Raw genomic sequence first — 22,941 nt, 5'->3', positions numbered from 1 at the left:
GTGTGTGTGTGTGTGTGTGTGTGTGTGTGTGTGTGTAAGGGGGAGGGGAGCTGGGGACTCCTGAGCTCATGGCTACCATCTTGAAGAGGTAGAGAGAAAACCACGAATTTGTAGGCAGTAGGTCAGAAGTGAGGGTGTTGTGGGGACTTCTCAGAAGTGAGGGTGTTGTGGGGACTTCCAAACTTGTGGCTGGCATCTGAAGCCTTGGGAAGACTTGGCAGTCTGGAGGACTGTGTCCTCCCCTCCGCCACCCCAAACAAAAATTTATACATACAATGTTATGTGACTCTAACTGCTCTCCCCATACTGTGACAGCACACTTCTTTCCACCCCTGATTCTCCATATCCATTCAACCAGCTCCTAACCCTCCCTGTCTTACCATCTCACCTCCAGGCAGAAGCTGCCCATTTAGTCTCCTGTATACTTGAGCTAAGAGGCACACTCCTCATGAGTATCACTTTATGACCCACAGTCCAGTCCAATCCCCATCTGAAGAGTTGGCCTCGGAAATTTTTTTAGTTCTGGGTTGATAGAGAATCCATGGGCTATGCTTTCTGGGGTTCCTCCAGTCTCAGTCAGACCATTAAGTCTGGTCTTCTTACTAGAATTTGAGTTCTGCACCCCACCTTTCTCCTGCTCCATCAGGGGCTCTCTGTTGTGTTCCCTGTCAGGGCGGTCATTGGTGGTAGCTGGGCACTATCTAGTTCTGGTCTCAGGCTGATGAAGTCTGTGGTTTATGTGGCCCTTTCTGTCTCTTGGGCTAATACTTTCCTTTTGTCTTTGGTGTTCTTCATTCTCCTTTACTCCAGGTGGTTGGGACCAATTGATGCATCTTAGATGGCCACTTGCAAGCTTTTAAGACCCTAGATGCCACTCACCAAAGTAGCATGCAGAAGATTTTCTTAATAAGCTTTGTTATGCCAGTTGACCTAGATGTCCCCTGAAAGCATGGTCCCCAGACCCCTACCCCTGCTACTCTGTCCCTCAAAGTGTTTGATTATATTGAGGAAACTTCTTAGCTTTGGTTTAGTCCAGTTCTGCTGACTTTCCCTGTAGTGTCTGCTGTCCTTCTCTTCACCTAAGATAATTCTTATGTACTGTCTAGTTAGTAAATAACCCTTACCCTCCCTTCCCACCCTCATAACCAGTGTGTCCTTTAATTTTGAGATCTGACCTAGCTCGGGGTGGTTAGGGTCAGAGAAAGAAGTGTTGCTGGTTGATCTTTACACTTTAGTGTGAGAAGTGGGATTCTGAGTTGTTTTTCCAAGCATCCTCCCCTTTCTACACTGAAATGATCACTGCTGTATAAAACTGGTGTGTCATGGGAAGAAGCAAGAGAACTTAAGAAAAGGCTCTTAACGGTTTAATTTAGCTATCATTTATGGTCTATTAACAATTAATTTCTAATAAAAGATTTAGAGGCTTAAAGGGAAAAGTAGGACATGAAAGGACATCTATCGCCTTCCTCCAAACCAGGGGAGAACAATGTTTGATATTCTTACAAGATGTCATAGTTCTCGTGTATTTCTGCAACCTTGCTAGATAAGGAGAATGGATGGAAGACATGAGAAAAAGGAAGGAATCTGTAGCTCTAGGCCTTTATGTTAGAAATAAATTCTTTCACTATACAGTGATGATACAATTTTTGAGGATATATAATATTGGAAGCTACACTGGTGCAAGGCTGTCTTCAAAATGGTCTGTCTTGATGCAAAAGTACATTCGGTTTCAATTAGGGCTTCAAATTGGTTTGAACCAGTTCAGTCACAGCCAATGAAGTGAAACCAGAAAGGACGAGAATTTTTACAATTCGGGTGAACCTGAAGATAATCGGAACGGAAAAATTACAGGTCAAAGCCCTGGAATGGGAGACTCAGAAGAGGTGTAGTGAGCCCTTTCAGGAGTCTGACACAGGAGACTTATGACTGGGTTACCGGCAGGACTGTGGAGAGCGACACAGATTCCAAGCAGCACAGTTGGAGGCCATCTTTGACATCTTTGAGTGGGGCACCACTGTTTCTGCCTCTGCTCAAAATCTGAAGGGCAAGAGATTTGGTTGCTATGCAATGCATATGCTGCCTTTGTTATCTAAGAGGGAGATTAAGTTTCTAGGAGGCCTTCTACCTGTAATTTTTCCTGTTCTGGTTATTGTTCCAGTTCACCCAAATTAAAAAAAAAAATTTTGGTTTGTTTCGGTGTCACTTCCTTGGCCATGACTGAACCGGGCAGAACCAGTTCAAAGCCGCAGTTTCAATCTATTCCATTTCTGAACATTCCCTTTTTATCCCCTTAAAATGCCTGGATTTAAGACAGGGGGGAGCTACAACCCCAGACGGTGTGAGTCTGAGAGTGTGGTCTTCCTTTACTCCTTTATTCTAATATGTTCAAAACCAAACATGGAATATTGCTAGAAGCTGAGTACCTCTGGACATTTCTGTGATTAAGGACATGGTGGGTTTCCTATAATAATAGGATGAATGTTATTTCCCATGTCCTTTAGAATAATACTTGGAATTTTAGTTGTGCTAACTGTCTATACCACTCATTCAGCATCAGTTCCAGGCTATTTGGTATCATTATAATTATAAATCTTCTCTTCCCTAGTAGATAGGTTAGGACTGGGTATATGTGTGTATATGTGTACATGTGTATGTGTACATGTGAGAGAACACTTGCCTTACAATAAACCAAACTAAAACTAAACCCATTGCTATCGAGTTGATTCCAACTCATAGCAACCCTACAGGATAGAGTAGAACTGCCCCATAGGGTTTCCAAGGAGTAGCTGGTGGATTTGAACTGCCAACCTTTTGGTTCGCAGCCAGGCTCTTAACCACTGCACCACCAGGGCTCCTGCCTAACAATAGTGCTTAATAAACATTTACTGTTGATACTGATCATTTTGTTAGCAATTTGGCTGACACAACATAATTGGACTGATGACTTCACAGAAGAAACAACATGACTACTTTTTCCTCGATTTAAGTTATAGGTCTTAACTCTAGTAGGTTAGGAGAGGAAGAAGAAAGCTTTGAGTTAAAGACCATAGCCCAATCCAATCAAATACAGCATATACAGATAGTGTTTTGGGGAACAGAAATGTCATTCATGGAGTAACTGAGTATTCCCCACAAAATCTGACTTTATAAAAATAATACTCAAAGTCTTAAAAATCTAAATGAAAGACACAAATTTTAGGGATCAACATATAAGGAATGAAGGAGAAAGACACGATATTACTCTTAGACAGCAAAAGTTTATAAATATTAGAAAAGACCAAGAAAAAGACCTGAACATAGTCCACATTTTCAAAGATATCGCCACGATGGTAGCGCACAGGCTGATCCCACTGGCAATGTAAACTATGCTGCTGGTTGACCAGACGGCATATTTGATGATTTCCTGGAAGAAGAAATTACGAATGATGAGAGGTCAGTAGTACATACATGATTTTCTTAGCTTAAGTCATTTAGTTTCAACCCTGTATCCCTCAGAATCTAGCAGAGTACTCACACAGAGGGTACTTATGAAGGGAGACACTCATTAACGGCTAAATTAAATCTTCCTAAAGAAGCCTCAGTTTCCCCACCTATAAACCAGAGAGAGTATACTAGTTGATTTCTAAGGTATCTTCTGGCAATTATATTCTCAGACCGTAAAATCTACTGATTCCAAAGTTTTAAGAGATTTTGACAATGTCTCTGGAGAGAATTTGCTTTACGTATGTCATAATTTTGTTTCAAACTTATATATAAGAACTCTGGTTGCATTTCGGTACAGACTGAGCAGTAAATAATCCCAAGGACTGAACATATCTTCTGCACTCAAAATCGAAAACAAAACTTGTGAGGTGGATTGTAAATGGTCATAGCTAATGTTCAAAGGCTAAGAGGTTTTCCAGACCAATATATGTATCAGGGGAGAAGGGTATAATTTAAGGGATTCTATAAATTTACTTGCTGGTGTCAAGATGTCGTATCTGCTCCCCTGGGGTCTGAACAGAAACTAAACATTTTGGATATAATCAAAACCACAAATTTATCACCAACCCAAGTTCCTCAAGATCTAGAACCTTGTTCTTTCTATTTTTTTGGGTCACAGACCTTCTCTAAGTGATTTTAATAAAAGGTTTATAACTTCTTCTCAGAGAAAAACAGTGTGCATGTACACAGTTCCGTATATAAATTTTGGGAGGATTTCAGAACTCCTTGAAATTAATGCATTGATCCAGGTTAAAAACTCCTGCCCTAAACAAATCCTAGTCTAAAACCTTACTTCTAAAAAAATTTTTTTTTGTTTTTTAAAGGGGGTAAGAAAAAAAACAAAAAATGTTTAGCCTTATTGTCAGTCTTAGTGCAAGAGTATGGATGCTTTGTTTCTAGGGTGTGTCTGGCTTTTGTTCATGTGGTGTAGGACCCTGTGGCTCAAAGCATAGCTTAAATTCAGAACAGTAGCATCAGGCATCACCTGGGAGCTTGTTAGAAATGCAGAATTCAGTACAGACCTACTGAATCAGAATTTGCTTTTTCTTTAAGTTTAAATTTAATATTTTAATAAGTGAATAATGAAAGCAATTACATGAAGTACATGGAGCTGCTGGGCACATACAAGGGGCATCTAACCCAAATGTGGGGGATTACAGCAGGTTTCCAGGTAGACAGGACACCTGAATTGAGACTTTAAGCGTATGTAACAATCAAATAAAAAAAAGTAGAAAAAAAATTTTTATTCAAGGAATAAGAAAATTTAAGAGTCAGAAATGTTGGTTTTGAGTTCTAGTTCTGCCAACAACTAGAATAAACCTGTAAAAACCAAACCCGATGGCTACGAGTTGCAACTGACTTCCTGGCAACCAGCAACAACAATTCAGCTGGATTGTTCTAGGCCAGCTGAAACAAACACCCCTGCCTTGGAAGAGTTATCTCCCCGTATGAATCCTTGCCAGGGGAACTGGAGTCATGAGATTAGTTAAGACCCCTCGTCTCTTTAAGGAAGGAGAAGTCAATTTTGCACATTGACCAGAACCACTGTGAGCAGGTGGTAGAAAGTTGTGGTCACTGCACATAGGTCTTTCATGGGAGAGGTATCAAAGCATTACCAGTGTAAGATCACTAAAAAGACAAACTGATTGTGAAGAGCCACCAAACCAAACCCCTTGCCATCAAGTCAATTACAACTCATAGTAACCCTACAGGACAGGGTAGAACTTCCCCACAGGGTTTCCAAGGAGTGGCTGGTGGATTCGAATTGCTGACCTTCTGGTTAGGAGCTAAATGCTTAACTACTGTGCCACCAGTCAAATCATTCCAATAATCATCATCTAAAACTCTTTCTCTTAAAACAGAATCTGCATTTTAAAGAGATCTCCAGGAGATTCATATACATATTAGAGTTGGAGAAGCACTGATGTAGGGCACAGAGGGCAAATAACTGTTAAGATTCTCAGGATCTAAACGTCTTAGTTTTTACTTCACTATGTGAATTAAAAAAGAAGGATCCAACCAACTCTCCAGGCCTCCTGGTAAACTCACTATAATGTATCTTGATTTTAAGACTGAGTGGAATCATAAGCACACCTTTATTCTGCTTTATGGCTACATGGAAGTTATGAAAGCATGCTAGAAGTGAATTTCCTCACTTGTCCTTGATCACTGAGAATTAATACTTACCTAATTGTGCCTCTTTTGCCATCTGAGTCTCATGGATAATATTTCTTAAGATTTGCTCCTCCTGAATCAACTTATGTTTTTCTAGGATCTCCTGCTGTCTCAGGTAGTGGTCATGCTGTTTTTGATACTCTTTCAACTCATTCAGTGTTCGCTGGAGGGATCTTAGCATTTTTTAATATCAGGAAAAAAGTTACAGAGCTTTAAAATGGTGACTTTTTAAACCCATTTAAATGCATAAACATTCTGGTTCTCAGTAATGATTGCTACACTTTGTCCTTTTAACATGTAACCAATGTACCACAAGCTCAAGAATAACAGGAATAAATAAATGCTATTGTCTTATTAAAACTTGGTGGTAAAAAGATGGATGTGAAACTCTTCCCTTAATATAAATATCTTGACATTACATGGTGTGCTGGGCTTTTCAGGTGCCACAAAAGATATATAACAATATACTACAGATCTTTACATATTTAACAACTTCATTTCCCTCCACAAAATTTGTGTTACTTATATTCACATTCAAAGTCTTTCTAGAACCCTTCCCCTTCCCTGCTTTTAACCTTTTCCTTTGATCTTACCTAAAGATAAGGGTAAGAGGGCCACAGTACCTTGATCTCACACTCTAGCTCCTAGGATAACAGATTTTGGGAAAAACAACAGAAAACTTCTGCTTAGAAAGAAATATTCTCCACCACCTGATTTTAATAAATCAGCTGCTTGATTACAGTCACAAAACTCTTATTACCTATTATACTGTAACATACAGAGATTTAAGAGCTATACAGACTGGGTAACAGAGAACTAGTTCCATTTTTAAGAGCAACCTTTGGGAAGAAGCTCAGTTTTATGAATGAAAACAAAGCTAGGGCAAGTTCTGAACAGGTATAACAGAAGCTAGTTATAAAACAAATAAACTGTCATCGCTTCCTTTTCACTCCATTAAACAGATGGAAGAATAAGCAAATACTAAAGTTTAATGGGTTCCAAATTTCCATTTAATTCTCTAACAACCAAAAGAGACACAAAAATATGAAGGGTAATTCTGTAAGAGATGAACAATTCACTTCTGAGTTATGTCAAGCTTCTTAATTGCTCCTATTACTTGTGGAATCAAAATATATTTTTTATCAAGTATACTACAAGGATCAAGTACAACAGAATCCCATTACCGTACAATGTAACACAGACATTTGCTTAAACTGTGGGTCATACAATATCTCTCTGCTCCACATAATTAACATAACAATAGCCTAACCCTAGGAGCCAAAGAAGAGAAAGATCAAATATAGCACGGGCAAGTGATTTTACTGACACGTAGCATATTCTATGGAAATAGAAATGTAATTAGTAGAATTACTGAGTATCTCCCAGTCCCCAAACTGACTTCATAAAAGCAGCTGGTGCTCTAAATCGTAAAGAGCAAAATGATAGATTTTACTGCAAACATTCTCTAGTTTCTGGAATTCATGCTATTTAAGAGATTCATTTACACTACCACTGGATGTGTGCTAAAACCAAAAACCAAACCAAACCAAAACAAACTCATTGCCCTCAAGTTGATTTTGACTCACAGTGACCCTACAGGACAGAGCAGAACTGCCCGTAGGGTTTCCAAGGCTGTAATCTTTACGGAAGCAGACTGCCTCATCTTTTTGCTGGTGGGCTCAAACCTCCAACCTTTTGGTTAGCAGCTGAGCACTTAAACACTGTGCCACCAGGGCTCCCTGATTTGTGCTAAACCACCTGGATTTGGAGAAAGGGGACAGGACTAGCAATAGTAAAAAGAGGTTTCTGTTTTAATTCTAATGACCAAATGAACACTGATACCACCGTCCACAGACCTGACCTAAGGTTCTATGGTGCTAGTGCTTCGGCAAAATTCTTTCTGCCAATTACCTATGTTGAGCCTCCAATTTCTGCTCAAGTTTTTGTTGACAAAGGACAGCGTGCTTCCTCTTTATAGCTTGCTCAAAGCCAGGTTTGGCCTGCAAAGCATGGTCATAACAAAGCACTGAGTGGTTATATTCCCCAAGCATCTGAAGAGACAAAAACAAACACACACATTGGGGTGGGGGGGGGAAAGGTTAGCCATGGCCTGGCTGCATCTGTCCAGACTCCCTAATTACTTATGAAATCACATCTATACCTCATTCTACAGTGAACATTATTTTCATCAGTGGTCAGATCTCCACAACATGAAGGCATGCTATTAGACGGCTCATTTGGAAAGTACTGCTGTTTTAAAATAGTAACAGGTCTACTCTGGAGAAGTTTAATATTTTTAACAATTTAATTAATTTTCCTATCTAGAGGCTAGAACAACTATGATACACTAATGCGTTGAAGTTTTTCCCCTAATTTCTTCATTTCTATCCCTGTCCCCTTGTTCAGATACAAAACTGGAAGGAAAAAAAAGACACATTATTGAAAAAAAAAGAAAGAAAATAGCAGCTCATTTGACTCATGAAACAAAAAGTTGTATTTACTGCATATATATTCCCCAAAGTGTAATAGCTGGTGAAGAAGTCGCTGTCATCCAGGGCTGCGTGGACCACGACAGCAGCATCAGCAGAGAAGTGTGCTCTGTGCAAAACGTTTGCCAAGTTGACCAGGGCAATGTCTTTATTGTGCCTAAAAGAGAAGCGATGTAGTTAAATTTTAGGAAAGAAGATCTAATGTGTTCCACAATTACGTATAACTACCTGATAAGGTAAAATGACATTCAAAGTTACTGTACTTAGGAAAATAACTTTGAGTATACTTACCAAACCCAACCAAACCAAATCAAACCTGTTGCCACTGAGTCGATTCTGACTCACAGTGACCCTATAGGACAGAGTAGAACTGCCCCATAGGGTTTCCAAGAAGCATCCGGTGGATTTGAACTGCTGACCTTTTGGTTAGCAGCTGAGCTCTTAACGACTGCACCACCAGGGCTCCTGAGTATGCTTACAGATAGAGAAAATAATTTAAGATAATCACAATGTCTCATTTTTACAGTATTGATGGTGTTTATTCAATCTGATAGCTACAAATTTTGCCACAAAAACAAATGATTTTAAAATGTATTTTATGCTTTTAAAATGTATTTTATGATTTTAAAATATACTTTATGATTTAAAAATGTATTTAGGGTTTATATTTAAGAAAAATTTAACTTATGATAATTTCTCCAGCCAAGGTCCTTGCATTCAAGTCTCAAGTGAATCAGAAGACATCTACATTATGTATTTTTTTCCTTAATGGAAATCAGAAGTATATCATGAAATTATCATGTTGAACTCTTTGACATTTGTGATTTTTCATGATGGGACTAATTTCTCTGGAGATGGAGGGGAATATAAGTACAATACACTGCTTCTTTCTATTGTTTTCTTATGTACCCCTTTTCTAACAGTTGTGAGTTATGTGGAAAATTGGGAGACCCAGAGGGAAGGACTCTTACCTGGAAGAGAAGTGAAGTGCTCGCATGGCACATTCCACTACCTGATATGGCTCATTCTTTATTCTCCAATAAAATGAAGCCATGTTATACAACACCCATGAGGAAGCGTTCTAGAGATTTAACAAATAAAATGGCAATCAAACTCAATTCAAGATAGATTGCTTAACTTACGATGTTCAAAATGAGTATCTTTAATACTCTGGCTCTTCTGAAATTCAAGATGAAGAACAAGACTAATTATAGCAGCGATAAAGCAGAGGACAAAGTACAAATAGACTACACCTGTTAAAACAGTCCCCTGATCATCAGTTGAGCAAGAATATTAAGGTGTGATCTTCATTTAGAGAACATCCAACTCCAGGCTATCATTTCAAGGGGAAACAAAGATGAAAAAACCAATAAGGGGCCACAACTTGTTGAGTTTTATTTAAGACATTGGAAGTTAAGACCTAGCTTGATTAAAAATGACAGCTCCTTTAACATGAAATTCCTGAACTATGAAATTATCACATTCCAAATGGTCCTCATATTTAACATCTGACTCAAAGTACAAACTCAACCAAATGACAGGCTTATGCTTTTGTGAAAGATGAATTTTTGTCAGTTTTTCATGTGTGTTTAGAATCTAATTCAAACCTCAAGTTTCTAAAAAGTAAATCTTTAGGTTATAGTGGTATATGTATTATTTAGTGAAGTTAAGCAGAATTTCAGATAGGCTTGCTTCTTTTGTGGCTTGGATTTTTCTTCCTTTAAATACACTGAATTTCAGCCACATAAAGGTCAAAACACTAAGCTGAACCATGTCAAAAATTCAATGTAAATAAATGAATACAAGCAGGGAAAGTTATAAGTTTCTGCATGAAAAATTACAAAGTTTAAGATAAATAGAAAAATATTTGCAATACACATGACAACCAAGATTTAATATCTTTACTATATAAAGAGCTTATAAAAAACCTAATCATAAAGACAAAAATCTAAGAGAAAATGGGCCAAGAACATGAACAGGCAATTCCGAGGTAATAAACAATGGCTAATAAGCATGTGAGAAGATACATAACTTCACAAAAACATAGAAATCAAAAAGATACTAGTAGCCATTTTACAAAAATTGGCAAAGATTTAAAAAATATCAACACTCAATTTTGGCTACACTATACATTAACTTCAGATATTTACTGTATAAGTGTTAGATTAGCACAGCATTTCTAGGAGACAATTTATAATATGCATATAAAAAGCCTTAAAACGTGATACCCTTGACCCTTACAATTCCACTATTAAAAATTTATCTTACAAGAATAATTAAGTTTTGACTAAAAAGATGTGTAAAAATAAAAGTCCCAAAGAATATTGTGAACCAGTAATTATCTCTGAGTTGTGAAATTATAACTTTTACTTTCTCTTTTGTAGATTTTATATAGTCTGAATTTTTTATAAGAACTAATTATTTTATTTTAAAAAGTTATTAAGATTAAAACAAGTGCAATCCTGTTATCCATCTTGAAGAATTCTATCTTCAAGGAAAGTACATGATTTTTGAGTGATTCAAATAAAGATTTTACCATTATGAGCAGATCAATTATGAACTTCTACCACGTACTTGTTGTTGGTTAAAGGATACTACATTCTTTCAGTCTCCTTTTTGAGAGAGTTTTCCTTTGAACCAACAAATGATGTAGGTGTTTCTTTCTTTCTATTAATAAGACCACTTTGATTTTTACCTTTTATTTTAGAGTAAACACTGTGAATTGGTATACAGAGAGTCAATTAAAAATTCTACATGAACTACTGAAAATATCATGATAAGCAGAATAGCATATTGGAGGTAAGAGGAAAATACATAAAGAAAAATCTTTCTATTAAGATTTTTTCAAAAAATCTCCCCCAAATCTATAAATGTTGCACTGTCACTGATAATTACTCTCTCTTTCTTTTGAAACACTTTTTTTTTCTTGGCTTTTAGGACACCACAATCTTCAGAACACCCTTTTCAGTCTCCTTTGCTGACCCTTTCTCCTCTGCTTGGTAGCTAATGTGGGCATGTCCTAGGGCTCAAACTGGCTTCTTTTCAAACTTAATTTTCCCCCTGATGACCTTCTCCAGTTCTGTGGCTTTCAAAACTCCCTATTTAATGACTATTCTCTATCTATACGTCCAGCTCTGACTTCTGTTGGAATTCAAGACTCAGGTAGTATCTCAAATTTAACATGGCTAAAACAGAACTCCATCTCCTCTTCTCTCAGCCCCAACCCTGCTCCTTCTCTAAATTGTTCAAGCCAAAAATTTAGGAGTTATCCTTCATTCCAATTTTTCCCTCTTCCACTGCAACCAATTTATCAGCTTCCATAACTACTAAACATATCCTGGAACAGTTTAATTCTCTCCAATTCCTCTATTAACCACTCTGGTTCAAATTATCTTCATCTCACTTTTGAACCATTGCAATAGCCTCTAACTTCTCTGTTTTCATTCCCTGCCACCCTCCCCCTTGCTCACCACGCTCCAGCCATACTGGCCTGACTGTGAATATGTGCCACCAGGCTCACTGAGGCTTCAGGGCTTTTACCTTGTCCTAGAATGCTCTAGACCTAATCTTTGAATTTTGGTTCCTTCATGTCATTCAGATGTCAGCTTAAATTTCGTCTGTCCAGAGAGGATAATCCAAACACTCAATCCAAAGTACCCACCCAGTTACCCTCTATTTTAATTTTCTATAGAGCACTTACCACTATGGTCTACTCTCAACTAACCATCCTCTGAAGGATATTTTAAATCCCGGGCCAGTTTCCCCTTATTACTCATCAAGTTCTGGGAATGCAAAATGTTTTACATTACCTTCAGAAAAACAAGATGAAGAAGGTAACTTAGCTACAAAAATAAACATATAATGCATTTGAAAACCAAGAACTACTTTTGCACTTGTGTCTAACAAGTCCTCTCTTAACATGCATAGCCATGTATGTGAATAAACTATATATAAACGTTGCAATTATACATTTTACTTAATATCACTATAATTAATACTGCTTAGAAACTAACCTGCATTTTATGATATTCCTTAGGCATAGAGAAGAGCAAAAACCGTTTTCTAAATTCCCACATGTTATCCTGAATGATACATTTAAATTCTTGGGTCCTGTTACATAATCCCTATTTCATTTTTTTAAAGTAGATGTTCCCTTAAAAGAAAATTACAAGAAGATTTTATTGCTGGTGGTGATTCTTTTTCTTGTTCAGAGAACAGTGATAATCTATGTATTGTGTGCAGATATATCAAAGACACTAAAATGTTAAATTTTCTTACACACTCAAAATATATAATCTAACCTATAGGCCCTATTACTTATATTACTGCTTTATTTGGTTTTTCATGCATTAGTTAAAATAAAACTTTTCAGCACCCTTTACTGGTAAAGGGGACTGATCTATCAATGTTTCTCCCTAGCTATGAACTATATAGCTTGTAATAATGTAATCATAATTTAAAATTACCGTCTAGACAAAAATAAGCTAGGCAGGTATTTTCTAAGAAAAATATTTTCTGTTCACACAGTCTCCTGGCTCTTTAAGTCACTGATGACTTACCTTCCGTAGGCCTTCATGAATGAGGTGACCTATGTCATCTATACTTCTTCCTAACCGTTTAGATAAATATGTGAAGACTGGATCTTCTTTAGGCAATAGAGGTGTAGAAAGATTAACTCTCTCTTGTACACCCTGAAGAAAGGGGGAAAAAAAAAACAACAAAAATCCAAAAACATAGAAAAAGGAGATTACAGGACTTAAAAGACAAATAATTCGGTATTTGTAGTATTTGTTTTGAGGGAATTTTAAGAACTAGAAGATGTTTATAAATATATTTGATCTCTTGCTTATAAAAACTATTTTTCTTTCTTCTCTCCTTCCTACAGCTTTTGAAAGGAGAGAAGAAAAACAGTTTTTATAAGCAGAAATAAAAATTTTAAACAATGTAAAAAAGGAAAACTCCCAAAGTTCTCTACTTACTCTTAAGTGCTGAAAAGCATGTATACTATATGGAAGTTCTAGAATTTTAGTACAGTCAGGTTGCTCAGGGTCTGGAGGGACAGGAGATTCTGTGTCTATATAATCTTCAGGGCTAAAATCAAGAAAAAGGAAGCATTAAATAAAAGGTAAGATAAATGATATTTAAGAAATGTCACATTTTTTTCTAACTGAACCATATTCATACAGCATCTAAACTTTACAACCAATATTAGTCAACTTTCATACCTTTTCATATACCTGTTATTAGTGTCAAATATTTTAGGAGTCTAACTTAAAGGCTATAAACCAACAGAATATAGCAGATTATACAAAGAATGTTAAGATCCTAGACTTTTTTAAAGCTAGTACATACTGCTACATTGTTTCTGGAAACGTTAAACCAATTTACACTTCCACTGACAGACACTCTGTCTTTTCCGACCCATAGCGACCCTAGAGGACAGAGTAGAACTGACCCAGAGGGTTTCCAAGGAGCGGCTGGTGGATTTGAACTGCCAGACCTTTTGGTTAGCAGCCATATGACTTAACCACTGAGCCACCAGGACTCCTTTCACTAGTCAATGATTTTTAAAAATTTCTTGCACTTTGATAGATGAACACTATGTAAATGTTTTAATTTGCACCTATTTCTTGCACATGTTTACTAGTCATTTGTATTTATTTTACTATAAATCGTTCAGTCTTCTACCGTGGTATGAAGTATTTTTAATTGATTTGTAAGAATTGTACATGTAGTATGTATTTTGAGCTTACAAATTTCAATAAACTGAGCTATGATTAAAGCTTACTCTTCATTACAGAAGTACTTTCTTACTGATTTTAGAAAAGTACGCTTGGAAAAACTTAATTCTTTACCTGATATCTTTGCTCTCCAAAGTTATGTATGTGCCATCATACAGATCCAGGTCACCTAAGGGCACCTTGGCTTTGATGCAGTCTGGATCTTCTTTATTATGTCTCTGTTCCAGTCCTGTGTCTCTGTCCTCATTTTCTTCTATGTGAATTTTCTGAGCAACTAATTGCTTCTGTCAAGAAGAAAATAAGAACAGAATGGATCCTTCTAATATTTTAGTCTAGATACCACTTAAGAAAAAGGAGAATTTAATAAGTGCTGAAGAAGTTAACCTGTTGCTATCGAGTCAATTCTGACTCATAGTGATCCTATAGGACAGAGAAAGACTGCCCCACAGGGTTTCTATGGAGCAGCTGGTGGATTCGAACTGCTGACCTTTTGGTTAGCAGCTGTAACTCTTAACCACTGCGCCACTGAAGAAGTTAGAGAATCCTTTATGAAGAAAGACAAAGATTGAACTGAGTTCTGAGTATACCATTATTTAACTTAGATAAACTTCTCTAAAAAGGTGTCCATACACAGAAAGTAACAACATGACTTTCACAATACTGGTACATAAGCTCCTTCATATATGATCTCTAATGTCCTATAAAGCCCCATCTACTAACTTAACTTCTCTGACACAGATGGCTCAGCAATTAAATGACTCTGAATTATCCAGACACATCACATTGTCAGAGTCCTCCAAGATGTTGAGTATGTTGATACTGCTACCCGGAATACCCTCCTCTAATGTGTGAGTGGTGCAAATGGTCAATATGCTTGGCTGCTAACTGAAAGGCTGGAGGTTCAAGTCTACCCAAAGCTGCCTCTGAAGAGAGGCCTGGTGATCTACTTCCACAAAATTAGCCACTGAAAACCCTATGAAGCACAGTTCTACTCTGACACATACGGGCTTGCCATGAGTCAGAATTGACTTAAAGGCAAGTATTGTTTTTTTTTTGTTAATATAGCAGTACCTATCATATATTTGTCACTCACTGATGCCAGGCACTGTATTAATAAAAATGATAATAACTTTCGCATCCTTCTAATCACTCAGGTCAAAAAACCTGGAGTCATCCTTGATTCCTCTTCATCTCTGTCTATTTCTTCCCAACCATCCTATGCTCACCCTCTTGTGTCTATTAGTTTTGTTGTTGCTTCCATGTTCTATCCTGTCTTTAAGATCTTATAATTTTAGCTGAGTTCCTACCCCAAGTAATATTCTGTCCTAAAATGATATTTGGGAAATTGAAGATGGAATTACTGAATGGGATGCTCAGTTACATTTCTGGTCGTCAGGTTTTATTCTGTCTTCCTGCTACCCTGTTAGGCCACAGACCCATTTTTTAATTTTTCCAGACTCTTCATGAGCAGGATGGCTCCACTCCAGTCATCAAACAATAAGCCTGGTTCTGTTCCTTTATCTTTCACGGAATATGTCAGTCCCCTTTACTCCACAGAGCTGAACCATCAGATACCATAGCCTGCTTCCGGACTTGGAGCCCAGCAAGTTTGTACTGTAGCCACACTCATAAGTTAGTGTTTCTGTTCCATTTCTGGTCCATGGAGAAGTTACACTATTTTTAAGCCTGGGTACATCTTACTTTGATTTCTATTTTTGTATTTTACCTGTCATTGCTCTGTACATGAAGCAGAAAGCACACTAAGTATAAACTCACTATAACACCTTAACCAAAAATCAGGAGAATCAACATTTTTTTAAATTTACATTTTCATTGACTTGGTGAATGTCATTTTTTCCTACATGTATTCTAATTTAAATCCTCTTCCTTTTATATTATACTATACTGCCTCCTAAAACACAGATAGCAATAAACATACACAGTAAGTGCCTATGCATCTGAAAATAGAAACTTTTCTCTACACTATATTTTTTGAACATCATGTTTAAATAAACAGATATTTCCAAGCAAAAAGTCCTATAAATATACCAATTTTCTTACTCCTAGTATTCATAAAAATCAACATTTCTAATTTTATGATAAAGCTGGTAGGGACAAGGTGAGAGACTATATAAAAAATGGTGAGGTATTCTAGTTCTACAAATAGTCTAAATATTACTATGAAGAGCTGATTAATGTGCTAAAAGTTCTTTCCCACTTAATTCCCAAAAAATTTAAAAACATATATTTATAACTCTATTTATAGATATACACTCACTGATTTTTGTATGTTTATCTTGTATCCTGCTACTCAGCTGAATCTATTAGTTCCAGTAGTTTTATCGTGGAGTCTTTAGGGTTTTCTATGTATAGTATCATATCACCTGCAAATAGGGATAGTTTAGCTTCTTCATTACCAATTTGGATGCCTTATATTTTTTTCTTGCCTTATCACTCTAGCTAGGACTTCCAGCACAATGGTAAATAGGAGTGATGATAAAGGGCATCCTTGTCTTGTTCCTGATCTCAAGGGGAATGTTATCAGCCTCTCTCCATTAAGAATGATGTTGGCTGTTGGTTTTGTATAGATGCCCTTTATTATGTTGAGAAATTTCCTTTCTATACCTATTTTATTGAGAGTTTTTATCAGGAATGGGTGTTGGACTTTGTCGAATGTCTTTTTTGCATTGATTGAGATGATCATGTGGTTCTTTTTTTCCTTTATGTAGTGGATTATGTTGATTGATTTTCTGATGTTGAACCATCCTTGCATACCTGGTATGAATCCTACTTGTTCGTGGTGTATTATTTTTTGTGATATGATGCTGAATTCTTCTGGCTATAATTTTGTTGAGAATTTTTGCATCTATATTCATGAGAGATATTGGTCTATAATTTTCCTTTTTTGTGCCATCTTTGCCTGGTTTTGGTATCAGGGTTATGCTGGCTTCATAGAATGAATTTGGAAGTATTGTCTCCTTTTCTATGTTGTGAAATAGTCTGAGTAGTACTGGTGTAAGCTCTTCTCTGAATGTTTGGTAGAATTCTCCAGTGAAGTCATCTGGGCCAGGGCTTTTTTTTGTTGGAAAGTTTTTTAAATTACCTTTTCAATCTCTTCTCTTGTTATGGGTCTGTGCAGATTTTCAACATCATTTTGTGTTAGTCTAGGTAGGAAGTGTGTTTCTAGAAATTTGTTCATTTCCTCTAGGTTTTCAAATTTGTTGGAGTATACTTTTTCATAATACTCTGTTATGATCCTTTTTATTTCAGTTGGGGCTGTTGTAATGTCCTCCATTTCAATTCATATTTGGTTTATTTGTGTCGTCTCCTGTTTTTCTTTTGTCAGTTTGGTCAGCAGTTTGTCGATTTTGTTGATCCTTTCAAAAAACCAACTTTTGGTTTTGTTGATTCTTTCTGTTTTTTATTCTCTATTTCACTTATTTCTACTCTGATCTTTATTATTTCCTTTCTTCTGGTGGCTGTGGGCTTTTTTTTTGCTATTTTCTATTTGTTTGAATTGTGCAGCTAATGTTTTGATTTTGTCCCTTTATTTTTTTGATGTATGCATCTATTGCTATAAATTGACCTCTGAGCACTGCCTTTGCTGTGTACCAAAGGTTTTGGTATGATGTGTTTTCATTCTCATTTGATTCTAGGAATTTTTTGATTCCATCTCTGATTTCTTCTATTACCCAGTGGTTTATAAGCAGGGTGTTATTCAGTTTCCATGTAACTGAATTTTTTTCCTTGTTCTTCGTGTTGTTAATTTCTACTTTGATGGTGTTGTGATCAGAGAAGATACTTTGTATTATCTCAGTGTTTTGGATTTTGTTAAGGGTTGCTCTGTGGCCTAAGATGTGGTCTATTCTGGAGAACATTTCATGCGTGCTGGAAAAGAATGTGTACTTTGCAGCTGTTAGGTGCAGTGTTCTATATATGTCTATGAGGTCAACTTGGCTGATTGTTCCCTTTAGGTTTTCTGTATCTTTGTTGAATTTCTTTCTAGATGTTCTGTGCTTTACCAAGAGTGGTGTGTTGAAGTATCCTACTATTATTGTGGAACTGTCAATTTCTTTTTTCAGTGCTGTTAAAGTTTATGTATTTTGGAGCCCCGTCACTGGGTGCGTAAATGTTTATTATGGTTATGTCTTCATGCTGGATCATCCGTTTAGTCTTGATATAGTGTCCTTCTTTGTCTTTTATGGTGGATTTTGTTTTAAACTCTACTTTATCCGAAATTAGTACTGCCACTCCTGCTCTTTTTTGGTAGCTGTTTGCTTGATATATCTTTTTCCATCCTTTGACTTTTAACAAATTTACGTCTTTGTTTCTAAGGTGTGTCTCTTGTAGACAGGATATTGATGGATCTTGTTTTTTTAATTCCATTCTGTCACTCTCTGTCTTGTTATGGGCACATTTAGGCCATTGACATTCAGTGTAAATTACTGATAGGTGTGAGCTTATTGCTGTCATTTTCTAGTGCTTTTTTTGTGGTGCTGACGTTTTCTTTGTTCCTCTTACTCTCCTGTGTTGAATTTCTTTTGTTTATGGATTTTTTTTCATTTCTTTTGTTTTTGTAGACTTACTGAGAGTTTTGTTTTTCTACTTTATTTTGATGAATACGTTTGTTAACTTTCTTTGTAGTTACCTTGAAATTTACCCTTATCTTCCTAGGTTTGAACCAGTCTATTATTAGTTGGTATCACCTTGCCTTCCTCTCCATTAGAAGGTTCTACACCTACACCTTTTATTACCTCTTTTATTGTTCTGATGTTGTCATTTACAGATTAACCTCTCTGCTTCCCTGTTGTAATTCTTTTGGTTTTGGTAGTCTTTGAGAGTTCATTTACTAGGTTGGTATCTGGCTGGTATGATCTTGCATCCTAGATTCAGCTTGTGGTCTGATGTTGTTTGTTCTCAGACCGAAGGACTCCCTTTAATAATTCATGTAAGTTTGGTTTGGTTCCCTTAATTTCTGTTTATCTGAAAATGTCTTAATTTCACCATCATATCTGAATGAGAGTTTTGCAGGATATATTATTCTTGGCTGGCAATTCTTTTCTTTCAAGGTTTTATATACGTCTTCCCACTGCCTTCCTGCCTGCATGGTTTCTGCCGAATAATCTGAGCTTAGTCTTATTGTTTCTCCTCTGTGACTTTTCATTTTTCTCCAGCTGCTCTCAGGATTCTTTTTTTTGTCTTTGGTTTTAGGGAGCGTGATTATGATATGCCTTGGTGATTTTATTTCGGGGTCTACCCTATATGGGGTTCTTTGATGGTCATCTTTTCATCTTTCATGATATTAGGGAAGTTTTTTGTCAGCAGTTTTTCAATGATCCTCTCTGTGTTTTCTGTTTCCCCCTGTTCTGGAACTCAGATCACTCACATATTTTTTCTTTAGATTGTATCCCACATAATTCTCGGGTTTCTTCATTTTTCTTGGCTCTTTTTTCTGATTTTTCCTCAAAGTCGTATCCAACTGTTTGTCTTCAATTTCACTGACTCTGTTTTCCATTGTTTCAAACCTGCTCCTCAGCCCTTCTATGACACTGTTCATTTCTGAAATCTTGTTGTTTATCTTTTGGATTTCTAATTGTTGTTTTTGTATGATTTCCAGTTGTGAATTTACTTTAGCATTTTGTTCCTGTATTATTTTCCTGAACTATTCCATTTTTTTTGTCTGTATTTTCCATGAATCTGTCTGCCTTTCCCATGAATTTGTCTATTTTTTCCTCATTTTTGTCCGGTTTTTGCTTCAACTCTTGGATAGCTCTGAATATTAGAGATTTGAATTCCCTATAAAGTAGTTCTAGTGACCTTTCTTCTATTGGAAAGTCAGCTAGTGTTTTATTTAGGATGCCTACTAACATCATCCTGTCCTGTTTTCTTATATATTTTGATACTGCCTGTTGTCTTAGTGACATTTAATAGTTATTTTCTTTGTTTATTGATTGTAGATTTATTTGCTTCTTCCTGCTTTTTTGTTTTATTTGGTTATGTCTGAGCAGGCGGGCTGTGCATTCTTTGTTGTTTGCTTGTCTGTGGGCACAATACTTTTCATCTCCTTGTACAATGTGCAGCTATGGTGCAGCAGGGCAGGTACAACTGAAGGGGAGGGGCTGGGATGGGTTGTCTGTGGCAGGTACTGGGGCCAACAGGGTGGACAGGTGGTCAGTGCAGGGCAGGTTCTGGCAGTTGATGCCTATGCTGCTCAGGGGTGTGATGTTCAGCATACGGTGCAGGTTGGGAGCGGGGGGAGGTTGTGATGTGTGGAGCTAAGATGCGTATGGGAAAGAAGAGAGAGAGGAGAGAGAAACAGGCCAAAAAAACCAAAACAAAAAAAAGTGCTGAAGATACTTTCGGTTGGAGTGGAGAGACAAGAAACCAAGAAATGGAGAAAAAGAAAAAAGAAAAAGAGAAAAAAGATAAATAAAAAAAAAAAATGCTCCCCTGTATCCCACTGGCATCTGGGGAAGTGGTTCCCAGGCCTCAGGGCAAAGTCTGTCTAGAAGGGGCAGAAATGACACACAGTGCCAGGTATTTAGGAGACAGGAAGGGAAGGAAAGCAGAGGGAGATGAGAAACTGAGAAATGAAGAAAAACAAAAAGTAAAAAAGGAAAAGTGAAAGTAAAAATAAATTAAAAAAAAAAAAGGAAAGGCCCCCAGGGATCCCACTGGTATGGCCGCACAGACCGCAGAAGTGGCTCCCAAGCTGAGCAGTATAGCCTGGCTAGAAGGTGCAGGGATGGGACACACTGCCAGGTATTCAAGAGCCAGGAGAAGAACGTAAGTAGACAGAGACAAGAAACTGAGAAAAACAAAAAGGAAAAAAGAAAAAGCAAACAATAATAATAAAGAAAAAGAAAGAAAGAAAGAAAAGCCCCCAGGGATCCCACTGGTGTGGCTGCGCAGACTGGGGAAGTGGCTCCTAAGCTGAGCAGTACAGCCAGGCTAGAAAGGCAGACGTGGCACACAGTGCCAGGTATTTACGAGACAGGAAAAGTAAGTATAGAGAGAGGAGAAACTGAGAAATGAAGAAAGACAAAGGGGAAAAAAGAAAAAAAAAAAAGAAATGCCCTGGGGGATCCCATCCACGTGGCTGTGCAGATCAGGGAAGTGGTTCTCAAGCTGCGCAATACAGCCTGGCTAGAAGGGGTTCCTAAGCTGCAAAAAGAAAAACAAACAAAACAAACAAACAAAGGCCCTGGGGAAGCAGTTGCCCAGCCAAGTGACACTTCACAGCCTATCAGGAAGAAGAAAAGATGGTACATGGAGCCAGGTGTTCGAGAGAAAGGAGGTGGATCAGCTGAGAGACAGGGAAGAAACCAAAAGAAGCTGTAAAAAGCAACACCAGCAACAAAGAAACAGCAATGTAGGAGCCAGCCAGTGTGGGCAGGGTGAATCCAAGCAGCATGGAGCTCCTGGCTGAGTGACCACAGCCAGCTAGGAAGCGGCGGAAGCTAAGGAGGGGGAAGAAGGGTGGGGGGGTGAGAAAGCATGTATCACTGGTGACTGGGTGCTCTGTCTCCTGCTGGGAGCTCCTTGAGGCTACTTTCGGCATACTCCCTGTACGCCTATCTTTGACAGAAGTCCAAGATTGCGAATCCATGCTGCATTAGCTGACAGGGGACTCTTGCTTGTATCTCTCCTCACTCTGTTCTCTATCAGTTTCTTATTCCATTTGGTGCTTGGCTTAGTTCTTTATCTCTTCATCTGATGCTTACAGTTCCCGGATTGATGTTTGTCTCTGTTTTACTTAGTTTTTTGGGTCTTTGCTGTGGAGGGATGGCATGGTGCTTCTGTCTATAGCACCATGTTGGCTGTGCCTTCCCCAATAGTTTTCTAAGTCTTATTTTACAAATTGGTTTACCTTTTTTTTACAACTTGTAATTCTTTAAAATTTGGATTCAATTTACGCTGTAACTTTTAAGCAGAGATTTTATTAGTATTGTTTGCTATTAAGTAAAATCAGTTTGTGGAAATTGATGATAAAGGTAAAACTGATGATTGATTTGCTTATTAAGCAAAAATGTTCAGATTTTATTAGCACTAATAAGTTTCAAGTTTTCAGGGTGCAAAGGGATTAATACTTTTCATCTCAACCATGAGAGCATACAGTAGCAAGATCCTAGCTTTCAGTGTTTGAGAATTAACAAAAATTATCTTTTTATAGAGTACTAAAACCTTTCTTCCTTTTTATATCTTACCCAAATTTTTCTTCCAAAAACATCTTCAGAGATTATATCCTCTTCACACTTGACGGAAAAACTTAAACATGGAAACTCTGTTCAAGAATACAGTAGGTCAAGAGGAAGGCATAAAACCCAGGCTAGGTTAGTCTGTTTCCCTTACTATTGCTCAAACATCATTCCCATTAAATGATTTTTAAAAACATATGATCAAAAGGTAGCATATTCCTGCAAAAGTCAGAAGAAGCAGGCTTAACAAATAATATGCTTTAAGTTTTCTTTGAACACAACTAAAAAACCCACTACCAAACCCATTGCTGTTGAGGCAATTCTGACTCATGGTGACCCAACAGCTCCCATGAAATGCAGCAAGTTCCAGTTGTATATCATACACCCAGTTTCCTCACCTCTAATTCTCTGAGGTAGTTAACAGTTGTTTCTTGTCTCATTAATATGACTAAATCATGGGGATGCTTCAAGTTCATTGGTGAATCCACCTGCAAGTAATAAGCAAATATAAATACGGTGCAGAGTCCATGAAGGTGTGTTTGGATTAACAATGGCTCCTTCAATATGCTTTAAATTATTGTTCAATCACTAATTAGTGCTAGGTACTCGGTAAAACTGAAGGGGTATTTCAAAAGTGATCACATGTTAAGTTTTAGCAATGGAAATGACAGGTTCAATAGCTATATGCCTTGAATTCCCATTTAAAAGAGGAAGCTGTTGAAGTAAATACCCTGACTTGACAGGTCCTATAAGGAATAGCCAAGAACAAAAGTATCTGGCAATGAATGATAAAAGTAACTTCTTAAAAAAATGTTTCATGTGGGGGGGGGCAGGGGGAGGAAGGGTGTCCTGTCT

General features: G+C 37.3%; 1 protein-coding gene across 12 annotated transcripts in view; it reads right to left on the bottom strand.

Moving 5' to 3' along the window:
• TTC17 (tetratricopeptide repeat domain 17) overlaps positions 1–22,941 on the bottom strand; it is a 134,047-nt gene that overhangs the window by 87,070 nt on the left and 24,036 nt on the right. For 10 of the 12 annotated variants that reach the window (XM_004369816.3, XM_012557174.2, XM_023738471.1 and 7 more), the window contains 9 exons: positions 22,485–22,574; positions 14,003–14,172; positions 13,127–13,238; positions 12,707–12,838; positions 9,119–9,228; positions 8,160–8,304; positions 7,570–7,709; positions 5,671–5,831; positions 3,291–3,403 (listed from right to left, as the gene is read on the bottom strand). In XM_004369816.3, coding sequence (XP_004369873.1) covers positions 3,291–3,403; positions 5,671–5,831; positions 7,570–7,709; positions 8,160–8,304; positions 9,119–9,228; positions 12,707–12,838; positions 13,127–13,238; positions 14,003–14,172; positions 22,485–22,574 — 1,173 coding nt within the window. Of the gene's footprint in view, positions 1–3,290; positions 3,404–5,670; positions 5,832–7,569; positions 7,710–8,159; positions 8,305–9,118; positions 9,229–9,400; positions 9,481–12,160; positions 12,301–12,706; positions 12,839–13,126; positions 13,239–14,002; positions 14,173–22,484; positions 22,575–22,941 lie in introns of those variants that run through there. The other 2 variants (XM_023738502.1, XM_023738510.1) reach the window with 2 other exon arrangements.

The sequence above is a fragment of the Trichechus manatus genome, unplaced genomic scaffold, assembly GCF_000243295.1.
Source record: "Trichechus manatus latirostris isolate Lorelei unplaced genomic scaffold, TriManLat1.0 scaffold00006, whole genome shotgun sequence".
Classification (NCBI taxonomy): Eukaryota; Metazoa; Chordata; class Mammalia; order Sirenia; family Trichechidae; genus Trichechus; species Trichechus manatus.
The sequence above is the reverse complement of the archived record's forward strand: the minus strand, read 5'-3'. Positions and strand labels throughout refer to the sequence as shown.